This window comes from Symphodus melops (assembly GCF_947650265.1).
Source record: "Symphodus melops genome assembly, chromosome: 18".
Lineage (NCBI taxonomy): Eukaryota > Metazoa > Chordata > Actinopteri > Labriformes > Labridae > Symphodus > Symphodus melops.
Window position 1 is genome coordinate 4,773,906 of NC_136708.1, and position 15,441 is coordinate 4,789,346.

The 15,441-nt window shown below is 44.4% G+C and overlaps 1 protein-coding gene across 5 annotated transcripts in view; it reads left to right on the plus strand.

Annotated features, from left to right (window-relative positions):
• phactr4a (phosphatase and actin regulator 4a) overlaps nt 1–5,029 on the plus strand; it is a 36,015-nt gene extending 30,986 nt beyond the window's left edge. For all 5 annotated transcript variants that reach the window (XM_079368518.1, XM_079368517.1, XM_079368516.1 and 2 more), the window contains 4 exons: nt 1,810–1,871; nt 1,984–2,121; nt 3,623–3,699; nt 3,851–5,029. In XM_079368518.1, the coding sequence (XP_079224644.1) occupies nt 1,810–1,871; nt 1,984–2,121; nt 3,623–3,699; nt 3,851–3,866 (293 nt within the window). In that variant the 3' untranslated portion in view covers nt 3,867–5,029. The remainder of the gene's footprint in view (nt 1–1,809; nt 1,872–1,983; nt 2,122–3,622; nt 3,700–3,850) is intronic.
• Nucleotides 5,030–15,441: the final 10,412 nt, after the last annotated feature.

The window sequence follows — 15,441 nt, forward strand, 5'->3', positions numbered from 1 at the left end:
AACGCTCTATTTTTTCATCCTTAAAGCTGGCTGCCTCTTATACGTCAATATACCAGAATAAAAAGCTGACACATGCACCTCCATTACTGCGGGTGCAGAAGCCACGATCAATGTGTGTGACCTGACGTGATACACAAACATTCCCATTGAAAGCTGATTGCACGCTGTGCTGTATTAGTGACACTGTGTGCAACTTTTTCACGTCTTTTCTTCCTCACAAGGTCGGAATGATTTACAGAAAGAGGTGGTTTATTGTTCCCATAAATAAACCTCGTCGAGTGCTCTTCTGACTGAACGAGTCCGACATTAAAGTTAAAGAGTGACCAGCGCAGTCGGGCAGAGAGCTTTGAAGCTTTAAGACTTACCCGGCCTGTACTGTAGCTCGCCGGAGTGTAAACTCCCGAACGTGAAAACAGACAGAACTAAAAGAGTGACAGAGATTAAACTTTTCAGAGAGACCTTCAAAAACAAGGTGTGTCTTATATTCCAGCTTTTACAGTGCTTCATATCGTATATACGTTTCTCCAGAGGGAGGTCAGGTTATATTATAATGATGACATGAATTGAAAGACTAAATCCACTGTGCGCTGGTTAACTTGTTAGGATGTTAGTCGAGCAGTCACAGGGGAGCCGAGCCTCTTACCACTGGACCATCCTTTGTGCCTCGCTGCCTCCTACATACTCACTAGGTGTCCTTCAGTGTCTGAATGAGCGCTGAGCATCTGCTCGGCCTGTCATTGTGAAGTCAGGACACCTGTCACGCACAGTCTGAAGGTGTGGCAGTAGTTTGGTCGAGAGTTGTTGGATCATTTAGTGATAATAAAGCAGTAACAGGAAGGAAGCCCAGTGGTTGAAAAGAATCCAAGTTTAGATCTGGATCAGTCCAGCTGACTCCAGATGTGCTTCTTACACCACGGCGGTACCCCACTGACTCCACAATGAATTATTAAAGATGGGAAAAGACAGATGGATGACATCTTAACACTAACTTTCCCCCCTGCTAGATTCAGTGGGTGGTTGTCTGTACTCACATCTTCATTTTCCAGGATTTTCTTCTTTTTTTTTTTTTTTTATGAAAGAAAAATAATTGCAAACACACACACACACACACACACACACACGCTTGAACTGACTTTAAAAAACAACAACCCAGAAAAACTGTGCACAAAGAGAATGTGATTAATATGATGTATTTAAAAAAAACAGATCTAAAGGCTTTAAAGACACAATTACAGACATGTCTCTGGTTATTAACTGAGGGTTTACTCTCCTTAATATCTTGACGGATTGTCTACAGACTGCTGTTAAAGCTTTAAAAAACAACAAGCTGCTGTAAGTGACAAAGAGAGATCACTGTTGAAAATGCACAAAGACATTGACTAACCTCCGTTACCGAAACACTGATTCTCCTTTTATTAATTTATTTTCAGTATATAAAATACTTTATATATATATACGACTTTGATTTTTGTATCATGCATAAGTTTATCGTGTCATCCTGCAGCATCTGGGTACCCGCAGTATTCATGTTTCGAGGTCCCAACACGAAGAATCAAAATAGTTTTATTCAGAATCTGTCAGCACGTTCTGATCCAGGACTCATTCCACCAAACGGCGTCTTGTCTGTCCCAGAATGACTCGGCCAAGCCGACTCTTCGTGCCCACCGTTAAACAAAGCGGCTCATTGTAGGGAGCGAGCCAGTGATTAGAGGTTCATGTAACTGCAGCATGCCGGCAGCAGCTCGGTTGAAAGCCACCTGACTGGCCGCAGTGTTTCCCTCTCTCATGGAATGCTTTTTCCTCCTGCAGCCAAGAACGAGGCAGATCGGCGATTAGAGCGATGCGAGATCAAACGGAGGCTCACCAGAAAGGTCAGGATGCAACCAAGGAGCTGGATTACACTCATGTATGATTATGATTATTTGATGCTCGTCCTTACTTACTGCAGTAGTTCTAACGTGCTTTGCTTCTATTTGGCTCCAGCTTTCCCAGAGACCCACTGTGGCTGAACTTCAGGAGAGGAAGATCCTGCGCTTCCACGAGTACGTAGAGAGCACCCACGCCCACGACTACGACCGGCGAGCCGACAAACCCTGGACAAAGCTGACTCCTGCCGACAAGGTGAGACGCCACACACACACACACACACACACACACACACACACACACACACACACACTGTACACCTCCCTTTGTACGAGCAGGGCTGTCGAGGCTTAGAGCTTCTTAGAGCGAGCGAGCCTAATCTGTTTGCGTTTTTGACAGCAATGTCTTTTACTTTGGTCAACCATGACAGGATTTGCATTCCAAGCAGATTCAGTATCGAGGAGAAATGCCAGGAATGCAATACGGACGCAAGTGAATTACCTGGTCCAGTGAAGCTCGGAAAATACACAAGATATATATATACATCATATGTATGTGTGTGTATGTATGTATGTATATATATATATGTGTGTATATATATATATATGTGTATATACATATATACATGTATATACATACATATGATGTATGTATGCTTGAAGAGAGCATGTTAAAGTGATAGAGCTCTGATTAGAAATGATCAGGCAGAACTACATAGACTGACAGTATTGTCTGTGGCGATGTCATGTCTTCATATCGACCTACCTTGTTGTGTTTCTGAACTCTTAATCTTTACATTCTTCTTATCTATAAAACTTCATGACTTTATTCACAGGCTGCATTAACCTCTGGCTATTAAAGCTTTTATTTTGAAGGGGTAAACATATATGCAATGCAAATCTAGCTGGACTGTGTTTTTTTTAATAGGATTAATTTGTGCTGAAGTAATGAACATGTAAATATTGTAAATGGCCACCAGGGCACCACGTGTGCACGGCTGCAGGAGGAAACCTTGAAAAATGAATGTTAGCCTGGATCATCATCAGTCCAGAAAGAAGGTGTACATGCACTACCAGTCAAGTTTGGACACACAACAGTAACGGTATTATTAATAATAAAGTATATTATAATATAGCGACTTTAAACTTAGTAATAGAAGACTTGTTCTTTATTTTTAGTATTTTGGATATTGAATAATGGATATTAAAACAATAGAACATAAACATTGAATTTATTTATTTATTTTTAAGTAATGCATTCAAACGGAGGTATCTACTTCACTATTTCTATTTCTATTGGAAACGCATGCCAAAGATTTAGGGTGTCAGCATGCAAGTTCTCCATGATTGTTTGCTTTCATCTTGCGATTACGGCTTTACCCCGCCCTAAACCTTTTTATCCAATGATTGAACAATCTTCGCACACATGTGGTTTTGTTTATGAATTCTGGGCCTCTTGCGAAAAGTGCAATGTGAAAACAAACCGCACCAAACCAAAAAAGAAACATTGTATTTGGTCCGAACCAAAGAAAGCAGACTGAAGGACTTTTCTGGTGTGAATACACCCTTAAGCTATAGCCTTTGGATGAAAATGTCTCTGAGATGATAACATACATTTGAATCAGGTGTGTCCAAACTTTTGACTGCTAGTGTTTATGTAGCTTTGATCCCACACTTCCTTTCTTCTTCTTCTTCTGTGCCTTTCTGTCAAATGGATTAAACTGTTCCCCACTGAAGTGTCTAACGTCTCCTCTCAGGCTGCCATCCGTAAGGAGCTCAATGAATTCAAGAGTTCAGAGATGGAGGTTCACGAGGAGAGCAGGATCTATACCCGGTAAGGCTCATAAACGCATCAATAATTCACCTCAGCTGTTGAGCTTGTTTATTCAGCAACTCATCAATACTTGAATAGTTCTGTTTCACTTTTCTTTCACCTCAAGACGGCAATGAACAACTTCCTGAACTTTTCTCTTTCCTCTCACCAGGTTCCACCGGCCTTAGCCGCCCATGCTGACCAGTAAAGCACTTAGACCCGGGTGCAATTCCCACTCTTCCAAGTATGAACTGAACATGTGACTCATTTGGTCCCTTTTAAACTGACGCTTGCTAAGCTGCGTCAGCTGATGACGCCACTGTCGCTCATAACTGGAACCAAAGTGATATAAAAAAAAAAGAAAAGAAGACGCCGCCACTGATGAGTTCACAGACAAACTGCAGGTCGGGAGGGCTCGGTGGTGTCGGTGGGACTTCGATGGAGGTTCATGCCGCCCACAGTAAAAGATTAAGAAGTCCACCTGCTGGGGCGGGAGAAATAGTTTGCTGGAGCTGGATTGATGGAGAGTTATAACACTGTGTCCCTGAAGGGAAAACACTCACTGCGCCTTTACCTGCCTTCACCTTAGATTTTCAATGAGACTGTGCACATACAGAGAAGACTGTTAGTTCTAACACTGTCAGGTACCATCCAACTAGAGTTTCTACACTTTTTTTAATATATTAAAGGTACCACAGAGGTCCACCTTAAGGTGCCACACAGCACCCGCCTTACTCCTCACAGGATCTCATCCTTAATTTAAAGTTCAGACAAAATGTGAAAGACCCGCGTCTTATTTAATAACCACTTACAGCACTATTAGAATCATAATTTGACCTCTGTTTGGAAACCACATATCGCTGATTCTAACTTAATATGAAAGTTGTGCATTTTACTGTATTTTTGTCGCTCTGTTAATTGATTCTCATCGAGCACATATCACTAGATCATCTTCTAATAAGGCACTTTCTGTTCCTGAATCGGCTGTGTAGAAAACGAAGCGAGCCTTTCATTCTGTTTATAATTGAATTATCCAAGCAGGAAAATGTACATATTTTTATTTTCCTGCCTCTTTTATGGTACTTTATAAATGCAGGTCCATAGCTGGCTGCAGTTGTATAGATCATTCATGTAGATTTGATTGACTTTATATTGTACATCCATAGTAATGCTGACATATTTTAATTGTAAAGTATTTCTCTAATGTTCTTTCTGACTAGTAATGGTACAAAATATTCTCTTTTTTTTTTTTTATACAGAGATCTTTAAAATGTTTTTTGTTTTTTTTCTTTCAAGCCACACTGTACAAATGAACAATCAACTCAGAAATTAAAACAACCTGTGATTTTCATTTCAGCATGTTGAGATTATTCTTCTTCTCCCTCTTTAGTCCCACTTTAAAGTGAGGAGTCGGTGTATAGCTGTCTGGAATGACCAGATGAGGGCACTGTTAAATAAAATGTGCTGATTGATTTGTCACAGTGACACAGACTTTGTGATGGGTAAGACAAATACATCACAGGATGTCAGGATCATTTCTTCTCTCAGAGTTTACTTCTTAAACCTTGACTGCTGAAATGTGAAGTGGAACCTCCTGTGACTCAGCTCCTGCAGGTATGTGTCCATGGGCAACATACTTCACCCTGAATTGCCACCTCTGCTTCGTAGGCAGTGCATGAATGGGATTGGTTACTTCTGATGGTAACTTTCAAGCAACCTCTGCCATCAGTGTGATGTGTAAAAGCACTTAGAAAAATAGAAAAGCATTTACAAGCCCAAGTCCATTTACCAATATTTATACTAATGCTAATTAACATTAGCAGTACATAAACATGGCGTCAGGAAACCGTGACACCATTCTGCTCCACTTCATATTCCGACACCAGCTAAAATTCAAAGATTATTCAAATGATGTGGTGAATTAATTCATTTCTTTTGTCAGCTCTGAACTAACGCCAATCATTTGACTTCAAAAATCAGACCACTCAAATGTCTTCATACCAGTGATTTAGGCAGAAATGGGAAAACAGGGGGTGCAAAAAAAAATACAGGGGGTGCAAATTTTTTTCAGTGTCACTCACGGCGGCGCGGCACGCCGGAGCGGAGGTTATGTGCTCCCTAACACACTGGTTTTGAATAAGTCTCTTAATGGTGCATTCTGTTCAATAAGATGCATTGTTACACATTTTAGTTTTCCCAAGCTTGATAATGTTGATTTACTGTACAGCCCCTGCCCTGACACACCCCTTTGTCATTTGACTGCAACTCACTTGGTTCATGTTGTCTAACCCCTTTGTTGGCCCGCTACCTCTATCTGCACTTTCTTTAAAAAACAAACAAACACATAAATTCATAATATTACATGTGTCATCCAGTAATAATAGATCCCTAGACCTTGATAAGTCAATCATCTGTCAGCATTTTCGAATGTGGCGCTGACCCGAAAAGGTGGAGCTAAACCCTGCAGTCCGTTGATTGGTTGAAAAAATCGTCACTTCCCGTGTTACGTCGGTAAACAAAACTCTGCCGTGTTTAAACGTTTAAACCATTGACTGTAACACACAGCTGATTGTTTACGTGTGTATTTCTCCTCGCCGATCACATCCTTCTCTGAAACAAAGCTTGATTGAGTTCTTGTAATAAAGAGTCACATGTCAGTGACAGAGAAGATGAACTGCTGGATGTCTTCCAGCGTTGGTTTTGTTTATGTTGCGTTTTTCTCCTTTGTTGAATTCATTAGTTAGCGGTTAGCTGTTAGCGGTTAGCTGCTATCATATGACGCTATTTACATAGCGGCTATCGTCATCCGGCTGACACGCCGTCTACCAAATAGGGCACAGGTGGCTGTAGAAACGTAAACAGGATCAGGTTTAAGCTTTACAGTACCGGTATTCGGCAAACATATTCTTTGCCAGAATTAGAATGTAGCCTAATCAGATATTTAGCGCACCCGTGTAGTAAGCACGTCTATTAAATGTAGATATTTGCACGGCCTAGGTCAAGCCGTGCAATAATTTCAAGGCCGTGTTTTTTTTAAATAGGCCGTGCGAAAAGCGGTTTCGCGGTAGGCTACCTAAATCTATGCTTCATACACACTGTTCTATTTCGTATAGGCTTCGCCCTCCGAGGCTATCACTATTGGGTTTATCCCTCGCGCGTATGCGCAGCACTGAAGAGTTGTAGTCCACGCCCACCCACGAGGTGGGCCCCTCCCACAGTCAACCTGCCGGTATATAACCGGAAGGGACCGTGTGTTCTGTTCCCTCTTTTCTTCAGCGTGTAAGTATGCACAAGCACCTGCAAGAGAAACAGAAATTAAGCATGTCTGCCTCCATCCGTGTGTGTCCAAAATGTCAGACCGGGTACATCTTGCCGGCTGATTCTCACCGTCTCTGTGAGGCCTGCCTTGGGTCGGAGCATGCCAGCCTGGCATTAACTTCACGGGCGACGTGTAGCAGCTGCCTACGCCTTCCCCGTGATGACCTGCAGCGGAGAGCGGAAGCCTTCGCTGTAGCTGCAGAGCCGGTGTGGCAGGTGGGGGAATACACAGGGGGACGGGAGATAGACATGCTGGACCATGGAGAGGAGTCTGGGGATTCACCGTACTCCATCCGTGGGTCGGTGTCAGGGTCTCCCATTCCTCCCCTCTCCCTGCCGGGAGGGCTGGAGGATGCACCTGACACCGTCACTGAGTCAGATTGCCCAGGCTCTCCTGGGAATCGGACCATCGGTGGGGGCTGAGAGCCGCTCGCAGCGGCCGGCCGGTCCGGCGGGACCCGGTGTGGCCGCGGTTCCCGGCTCTGATCCCCTATCAGGAGGGGGCAGCGGCGGATCCGAGGCTCCTGAGGGCTCCGGTCTCGACCTACACATCCATCACAAAAGTGGAGGGGTTTACAGACCGTGGGTTCCCTCCAGTGCCGCCTTTGGAGGCTAACCTGACGGCTTTTTTCGGGGTCCGTGCCGGGGGCTTGGGGAGACGTCCTGTCCCTCCATCGAGCCAGGATCTGGTAACAGCGCGCCTGACGGACAGGTCGCACCAATGTGCCTACCAGGCCTCTGCTGCAGCTAATAATTTGTCCTTATTAGCCCATTCCATGTCAAGACTGGCGGTCCAGTCCACAACAATGGCACCAGAGGAGGCTTTGGAGATCAGAAAGGCATCCAGCGCTGCCCTTTCTCTGTGTGCCACCATTGCGGTTTCGTCGGCGAGGATTGCAACGTGGCAGACCCAGGTGCATCGGCACCTCTGGCTCCAGCGGTCACCCATCCCCGAAGCTGCCAGGAGGCAGCTTGTTGAGGCTCCAGTCAGCCGTGAGGGGCTGTTCGGGCCACAATTCGGGGCCTTGGCGGATAGTCTGCGGGTGGCAGCAGAGGAGGCGGAGGGGCTCCACCGCCATGCTGGTTGGAGTCCCCGGCGAACTGAACCGGGGAGCGGACATCATGTCAAGGGGGGGTCCTCGTCCGGGATCTTGGACCCTTCATGCAGACCTGGTTTCCCAGTTATGGGAAAGGTTCGGCAGAGCAGAGGTAGACATGTTCGCAGCACGCGAAAATGCACGGTGCCCCCTTTGGTTCTCCCTGAGCGCAAAGGACGACCCTCCTCTCGGGGTGGACGCCTTTTCGCACCGGATATGGCCGAGGACGCTCATTTATGCGTTTCCCCCTGTCCTGTTGATTTCGAGCTTCCTGGACAGAGTGAGGAAGGAGAAGCTGTGCGCCATCCTGATCGCCCCGCTGCGCGAGCATGCGATGTGGTTCCCGTGTCTACATCAGATGACGTCAGTCGAGCCCTGGGAAATCCCTTGGAGGGGGGGATGCCCTCTCGCAGGCAGGGGGCGTGCTCACGAGCTACACGATCATCGGCCAGCGTCTCTGGGCTTGGCCGCTGAACGGACACATCTGGTAGGTATGGGGCTGGCTCAGGATGTGGTGCGCACTATTCAAGGCGCCCGGGCTGCCTCCACAACGGCATCTTACGCCGCAAAGTGGGCTGCGTTTCAACGCTGGTGCGGAGAGAGAGAACTCTCCGCTACTGCGTGTCCTCTGTCTCAAGTGCTTTCTTTCCTCCAGTTTTTAGTGGACCGAAATCTGGCATTTAGCACTATCAAAACATACACGGCTGCAGTTTCATCATGCCACGAAGGTTTTGGTGACCGTTCGTTGTTTTGCCACCCGCTGGTGAAGCGGTTTTTGAAAGGGGTACAGAGGCTTCGGCCGGTGGTGCGCAGCCTGGCCCCGCAATGGGATTTGGCACTGGTGCTGCGCGCACTGATTGTGGCGCCGTTTGAGCCTTTGGATCAGATTCCCCTACGTTTTCTGTCGGCTAAAACGGTTTTGCTCTTAGCCCTGACGTCAGCAAAACGTGTCAGTGAGTTGTCAGCTCTCTCTGTGGCTCCGTCCTGCCTCAGGATCCGGGAGGACGGTAGTTTGGCTGTATTACGGCCAAACCCGGCGTTCATGCCAAAAGTCATCACTAGCGGGTTCAAGTCGCGAGTGATCACGCTGGAGGGGTTTTTCCCTCCTCCCCATACATCTGGGGAGCAGGCGACCTCCCACCTGCTGTGCCCAGTGCGCGCTCTGGCATGCTATGTTGCGCGCACAGCTGCCATACGCTGTTCCCAGCAGCTGTTTGTACACTACAGGGCACATTCTGTGGGACAGCCCCTGTCAACACAGCGGCTGTCACACTGGCTGTGTGACGCCATCACACAGGCTTATATCGCCTCAGGAGCTGAGCCTCCGGCGGGTATTCGGGCGCACTCCACCAGGGGAGTTGCTTCCTCGGCTGCCCTGCACGGGGGCGTGACGGTGGACGACATCTGCACGGCAGCTTCGTGGTCCTCTCCGTGCTCTTTTGTGCGTTTTTATCTACGGGATGCCTCCCGTTTCTCAATGTCTCACTCAGTTCTCAGCACTCTGTCTGCGTAAGAGTGGGATGTTCCGTTTTTCCCCTGATACTGTCAGGCGAAAAATGGTTATTCGGGGTGTTGTTGTGCTTGTGGTACCTTCCGGACCCAGTGTGGCATTGACTACATCCTGCTTCGCCTCTAACCCAATAGCGATAGCCTTAGAGGGCGAAGCCTATACGAAATAGAACGTTGGTTACGTACTGTAACTCCAGATTCTATGAGTATAGGCGCAGCCCTCTAAGCGGTGGGCCCCACTGACTCCGTGAACGGCTGAAGAAAAGCCCTTTATTGGGGAACAGAACACACGGTCCCTTCCGGTTATATACCGGCAGGTTGACTGTGGGAGGGGCCCACCTCGTGGGTGGGCGTGGACTACAACTCTTCAGTGCTGCGCATACGCGCGAGGGATAAACCCAATAGCGATAGCCTTAGAGGGCTGCGCCTATACTCATAGAATCTGGAGTTACAGTACGTAACCAACGATCAGCCAACATTAGGATCACTTCCTAGTAGTTAGTTGAGGGTATGCTAATAAGCTGGCTCCAGGGAAACCACACGCGCTTGGCAGAAAAAAGTCAGTTTTTATAGCATAAAAGTACGTTTACAGCCTGGAACCAAAAACAATCAATGGTGAGATGGTTTACGATGTCACCTCACAGTAAGAAAGCCACTGGTTTGAATCCCTGGCTGAGGCTAATTTCTTTCTCATTTCCGTCTGCATGTTCTCCATGTGTTCCCTCAAAGTACAACGGCTTCCTTCCTCTGCCCAAAGACATGCTCGTTAGGTTAATTGGTGACTGTAAAGGACCTAAAGGTGTGTATGTGAGTGTGACTGCTTGTCTGTCTATATATAACCACACTGTAATTATCCGGTGAGCCTTACACTGCCTATCATCCAATGACGGCTCCACTGCTCTGACACAGGCGGAGAACGAACCATCACAATATCAGTCCTGTCAAAGTTGCGCGGATCTTTACCGCCTTTCATTTTTTCTGCTTCCAACTCATACGCGTTGAGGAAAAATTTTTCACTGCGCTGCCTCACATATCCCATCCAGTCACAGGCGCTGTTGTTAAGAGATCCTCGATGTTATTCAACTGTAAGTGGTTTTAATGTTGTGGCTGTTGGGTGTTTAAAGACGAACACTTGAGGGGAAAACACAGTTGAACCCTGTATCCATATAAGACACGAGAGACTCACCATTACTCATGCTCACCAAATAGAGCTACAAATCACAAAAGTGTTTCTGGTGAACTCAAAGATGACTCACTTATTCATTAAACTGATTTAATATCTATTTGTAATTTTCCTTTGTTGATAACTTTGGGCTCTGTTTGATCAATGCCTCACACATAGGTGAGCATTCTTCAATACAGAGTAGTGTGGAACTCATTTTTCTTGTATCAGTGGAAACTAAATTGGATCGGACTTTCGGAAAATAGACTATAATTTGGCCAAATTAGAACCTGGGGCTGGGACAGTCAGACCACATCGCCGTGTGTTTTGAGTGATTTGTTACAAATTCTTCTCAGGTCTCAGGAGGTGTGCTGATCGACGAACACGAACACAGCAGCCAGTCAGCCCAGGGCGGAATAACAAATATTTACTCGAGGGGTCGACACGTGACTTTAGGTGGGGGGGGGGGTACAATTTTATAAAATGTTATAAAATTGTATCAGTTCTGGCTGAGGTCCTCTGTCTTTAAGGCGGACATTTGCATGCACACACACAAGCTGAAGACAAACTGGCCAGATCGCTGTTCTGTTTAAAAAACTGGTCATTTAAACATGAGTGATGAATTCTGCACACTGATCCAATGATCCAATGTGTGTGATAATAACCTGCTGGTCCTTACATCCACAAGCTTATGATGAACAATGTTTATTATATTATCTGTGACAAATGATATCTGAGAGAGACAGAACATGTGTGGAGGGTAGAGTGGAGATGACAATCAATCTCATGACACTTTTGTTATATTACTCACAAAAAGCCAACATTAATGAATGACACAGAGGACAGACTCTTCTTCTTAGTCAATGTACGAACACCCAGGTGAAAGTTGTTGTTTTTCAAAAGAGCTACAAATGCTCTATGAAAGAATCACCTGCCACCAATAAATTCAAATAAATTCATTTTAATATGATGGTTTTTCGAGCATGTCCAAAAAATGATAAGAGGAATATAGGCTAAGAGGAACATATCTAAATGTCCAATACTTTCCCATACTATATATTGACATGAAGTGATACGATCTATGTTATTCAAATAATCAATATTGTCGATCATTAAAAGCTGTGAAGGTTTAAAAGGAAAACTTCAGATCAACACTCACTTTTTTTGATAAATAAGTAGCTGAGTTGGCAAGTAAAAGAGCTCTGTCTTAATTTCTTGAAACCGATGTGCAACCTTCTTGTGCATTTTAAAAGGATTGAAGGTATTTGATTGCCAATTTTTTTTTTTTAAGGTTTATTTTTGGCCTTTTTGCCTTTTATTGATAGGACTGTGGATAGAGTCGGAAACAGGGAGAGAGTGGGGAGAGACATGCGGGAAAGTGGCCACAGGCCGGACGCGAACCTGGCCCGCCCGCGCGAGGAGCAAAGCCTCGCAACATGGTGCGCGCGCTGCCGCTGCGCTATCGGCGCCACCTTGATTGCAAATTTGGTAAAGAAGAAAATCACCTAACATTGGACATCTAGGACTTGTATTTGTTGCTGTGGTCTGAACATGGGTGGGTCTCATTTTTCTTTAATTTTCAGTAGAGTGAATCTACCAAAGTCAGAAATCTGGTATCATGACAGCCCTCGACCGGATTCCAGATTTTAAAAAGCCCCTGAGGTGGGAGAAAAGGCAAATAAAACAGGGGCTGAATTATAAATAATGTTGCCTTGGGGAATAGATTAAATCCCATTATGAGTATTTTTTTAGTAATATCTGCATGTCAGCTGTGATGATTGAATATGAACTCTGTAAGGTCGTGAATGAGTCCATGCTATTGTTATGTCTCTCTTTTAATTCTCCTCCTTCTCCTGAACGATCTGCTCCGTTTGAAGGCGACAGCTGAATATTCTCACTCTCTTTCCAAGACGAAGTCGACAACGCGATGTGCTGCATGTGACCTGAGGCGAACCACACCAGCACATCCTGCGGCCTTGACAGGTTGCCTCCGGCTGGTGACAGGTTAGTGTAAATGAATCCTATAAATACATGAAGCCTCTCATTGGCAGATTGTCAGACGGTCTCTAAATTGGCTTGTTACTTAGCACCATGTCAAAGGTGTGAGCATCCAATTAGAGCTGCTGACATCTTAAACGTTTTGATCAGTCTTAAAGCAGCTGGAGAAGAAAAACAGCTGTACAGGTACAGCTCTTTGTCGTGATTACATGGATGAAAACTGTCAAATGACAGTCAGTGGAGGAATATAACCGGTGATACGGGCATTCGTAAAGTTATTTTTTTTTGTTGCGTCCTGTTTGGTTCCAGAATTTGAAGATATTGGATATTTTTTACTCTTATGACATTTCGTCTAATTTTACATTACTTCCTTTATAAATATACAAATATATAAAAGTCATGAATGTATAAGTATGATCAATTTCTGTACCGACTATGATTCATATCCTTAATTTCAAATCTGAAAGGCAAGTCATACTCATGTTTTTCCAAATATCAAGGTAATATGAAACGATGTAAAAGCAGAATAATCTGAATAGGATCTGCATCAATATGCCTCCGTGTGAATTGTAAAGCAAGAAAAACAAAATCAGAAACTATTTAGAAAGCAGCCCTGCTTGATTATATAATGAGCTATGAATTCCAAATGTTGGCGGCTGCTGCATAGTTTGGTGAGTTATTCTGTTCCTGCAGGAAAAAAAGAAAAGAAATTGTGTGCTCGACTTCTTGTTGAATATGAGCATTGAATATTTATGACTGCACTGGGTTGATGAAAATTTTATGCCCAATTTGTCTTTGCAGGGACTAATCGATGCATTGAGTTTTTAAAGGCAGGCAGCTTAGATAACTAACCTCTATTACTGTAGCTCCACATCATCCAACCACTTTATTTTATCATGTAAACGCTTTGTTCATAAACCTATGATGATTATCTCTGTGCAAAGTCATATTTGTTATTTAAAACATGAAAAAGATTAACTAGCTGCCGTGTAATAGTTACGTCTCAATTTAAAAGGTCCAATAATGAAATCCAAGGTTATTCCAGCTAAACCAAAGGGCTATCCTTGAAAAGGTTGTGCTGCTGACAAAGCACAAATGAAGATATTCATGTAAAGAACAGAAGAGATGTGTATGTGAAGCCGCATGAGATGGATGTCAACAAGGCTGCGGGGCATCACTGAATCATCAGAGAGCCGTGGGAGTCTCCAAACAGCTGCTCCTTGGGGGCATCTGGAGAGAAGCCAGTCATCGATGCACGGCTGTAATTATATGTTGTGAATATGTAACAAAGCCTGCTGCCACGCTCCAATGTCACAAGGATGCGGGGACGTCTTACTGGGCTCGTGATGCTCACGGATGTGGCTGCTGCATGGCTTTAGATCAGGAGAATGCATTCTGTCAGATGATGAGGTGCTTTGTGTTGAGAAGAGAAGGTGTGAGACAGAACATCAAAAAAAAAAAATCCCACCAATTTAATACATGTCCTTCCCGGCAGGCGTTCAGAGTTTGCCATGGAGGCTGTACGGTTCTCTTCCACAGCTACCTAGGATGGTGAGGCAGAAAGCTCGGGATGTAATAATTGCACTGGATCTTTCATGACACTATTACAACCTCCCCTGTGATCTTACATCAATATTAATGTACCAAGTAAATGATAATAGGCCCAAAATGAGAAGTGCTACATCTGTACCTTTAGGGGTACAACAGCTTGTCACTGGGGCAGTACCCTCAAAGGTAAACCCCTTGTACCCCTTATAAAGGATACATGTTAGTACCCTGACAGTGTTATCCTTATGGTGACATTTACGTAGCTCTGGGGGACAATAATGGACTTTAATGTTCTGGGGACAAAAATGTAACGTTGGAAATGGTAAAAATTTGATCTTTTAGAGGGTATTTGCCCAGTGACGAACCCTTTCTACCTTAAAGTGGCGTTTTTATAGCATTTATTACAATTATAATGTCATTACATTTCAATACAATGAATTACGTTTTACTACATTGACTTAAGTGATGACATGACCAGATTGAATATAAACCAAACTGATCAGACATTTCTCTCAAGGTGATCAGAAAACACACTTCAACAAACATCAGTGCATGTGCAGGTGTGAATTATAATTATTCTGCACAAAAGCCACAGTGTGTTTATAGTTCATATTTTAATCCAAAACTTTATGTTATTTTCAGGGTTTCGATGTGCTCAGCAGATGGAGTTGCTAGAGGTGTTTCTGGCAATATACTTTTGGAGGCAAATCTCTGTGTTGTGTTGTTAAGGTGTCCTGGAAATGTGTACTTGAAGACAAAGTACCGAAGGATGAGTTCCTGAGCTGTGATACAACTCAATGGCGTTTTCTCTCCCACAGGCGAATCCATGTTGCAACCCAGCCTTAAATTCTGACAAACAAAAAGGCAGACAAAGACTGTGTTACAGACCTGGAATAAGCCATCCAACTATATTCCCAGAGGTCAGAAGCAACAAAGTAGAGTCATGATATGAAAGTTGACACGGACATCTATTTCTTATAAAAAATCATACTTTTATTAATTTGAAAAAAAAAAAGCGTCTTCATTCAAGATTCTGCACATCATTCTTTCCTTACCTCCTTTCCTCGTATCCTATTATCCTATGATAAGAGAGGAGGACTTACAGATAGAGGAGTTTATTTCTTGTTGCAA